At 37.0% G+C, this 1,563-nt stretch overlaps 1 protein-coding gene across 2 annotated transcripts; it reads right to left on the reverse strand.

The window, feature by feature from the left end:
* Window positions 1-108: 108 nt before the first annotated feature.
* mrpl14 (mitochondrial ribosomal protein L14) lies at window positions 109-1,442 on the reverse strand. Of its 2 annotated transcripts, none has more exons than XM_020921491.2 (3): window positions 1,310-1,442; window positions 993-1,075; window positions 109-518 (listed from the first exon to the last, which is right to left on the reverse strand). In XM_020921491.2, the coding sequence occupies exons 2-3, from the start codon at window positions 1,070-1,072 to the stop codon at window positions 152-154; spliced, it is 447 nt and encodes a 148-aa protein (XP_020777150.2). In that variant the 5' UTR covers window positions 1,073-1,075; window positions 1,310-1,442; the 3' UTR covers window positions 109-151. The 2 variants fall into 2 exon arrangements, with proteins under 2 accessions (XP_020777150.2, XP_055018991.1); XM_055163016.1 differs by lacking the exon at window positions 1,310-1,442 and adding an exon at window positions 1,246-1,299.
* Between the last annotated feature and the right edge of the window lie 121 nt (window positions 1,443-1,563).

Here is a 1,563-nt window from a genome sequence, read left to right on the forward strand (position 1 = left end):
TGTTTATATGTAAAGGCTTTATTTATTGTAAGCACAGATGCCTCTAAGAGGACATATGCCCCAAAACACAAGTAAATGATCTACCCACAGAAAATGTAAGATAAAACATTCAGCCTTCTATATAATGTTTTAATAAATGCTTTAATCACTGTCATACAAATGTGCCTGCAATCGCCAATACTTTAGAGAAGTCACCTTCCATACTGCGCAGCTGTGAAGGAATGGGGACTCTGATTCTTGTTCCAGTAGGATTTCCATTGTCTTCAATTAACACCACATTGTTTGAATCAAATCGTGGGGTCATGCGATCCCCTGGCATTTTATGTCCAACAATTATAGCCTTCTTTTTCTGTCCTTTGATGGCAAGTAAAACTTTATCTCCAACTTTTCCGATGCCATTCTTTGTGTAGACGTGAATCACTCTTGGCGCTTTGTGATAAGGAGTATTTCCCAAAGAGCTGTTATCCACAACCCGAACTCTTGTCATTTTCTGAATAGCAGCAGCAGCTGATGATACTCTGGAAAAAAAATAACTTAATGTAATGAAATTATGTAAGACAGACAAGTATGAGGTACATCATGAATCTGTGGTTTTAAGATCTGTGAATGTGATGATGTCATGCGCCCAGATGGGGGCTTGAGAGTTTTACCTAATGATTACATCGTGCTTTACTTTGAAATATCTAAGAGGTAAATGAACAAATGTTGAACCTAATAATTTTTTAGTGCACGGTGTACTAGACCCTAGAACTTGATATTTTAACAACATTAACTTTAGCTGCCCTTGTAGAATAATGTCACCTGAAACTCACTGTCAATGATTCCATGCCTATGTGATGATCAAGCAATAAATACACATCAGATGAGCCTCGGCCTGTCAGTCAAGCGCATGATAAAGCCTAATAGAGCAATAAAGTTATCCATTATATGTACTTCCTGAGCTGGCTCTAAAACCAAGTAATCAACATTTTTACATTTAGATATGAACTTACCGAAATGTTCTCTGTTGAATCTTTGTAGACGTCTCAATCAGTAACCCCACGAGGGATCTTGATGCATGAAAGAAGGCCATGGCCTGAACACACAGACAAAACATTTATTAAAACATCTTATTTGTATCATGTTACAATTTGTTTAGTTAGCATTAGCAGGCTAGCATCAAAGAAATCCCCCAAATAAAGCCAAATAAACATTTATATGAAGCATTATAGAACAGCATATGAAGATAAACTAGTAGTAACTCACTATAATGAAACTTCAGAGGCTTAATCAACAAATGTATATATTTTATGAGCGATTTTTATCTTACCTTTATAAACGCTCCGCATGAGCAATGTCAAATACTGTGTCGTCATCATTCGGCGACATGCTCCGCCAGCCAATCACAGCCATCTTCAGCTAAAACACGTACAGACGCAAATATGTTTTATTTATCTTATTGATTGTTTTCTGATACTTTTCATACTTTTAAATTTTGTATACGTTTTGTTTTGGTACAATCCGTCGGCCTGTCGTCTTCGTCCTAGCAGGCTGCATCGCTGTCTATGTGTCTGTAATGCTCCA

The sequence above is a fragment of the Boleophthalmus pectinirostris genome, unplaced genomic scaffold (assembly GCF_026225935.1).
Source record: "Boleophthalmus pectinirostris isolate CB_2022bp ecotype Guang Dong unplaced genomic scaffold, ASM2622593v1 HiC_scaffold_5, whole genome shotgun sequence".
Taxonomy (NCBI): Eukaryota; Metazoa; Chordata; class Actinopteri; order Gobiiformes; family Gobiidae; genus Boleophthalmus; species Boleophthalmus pectinirostris.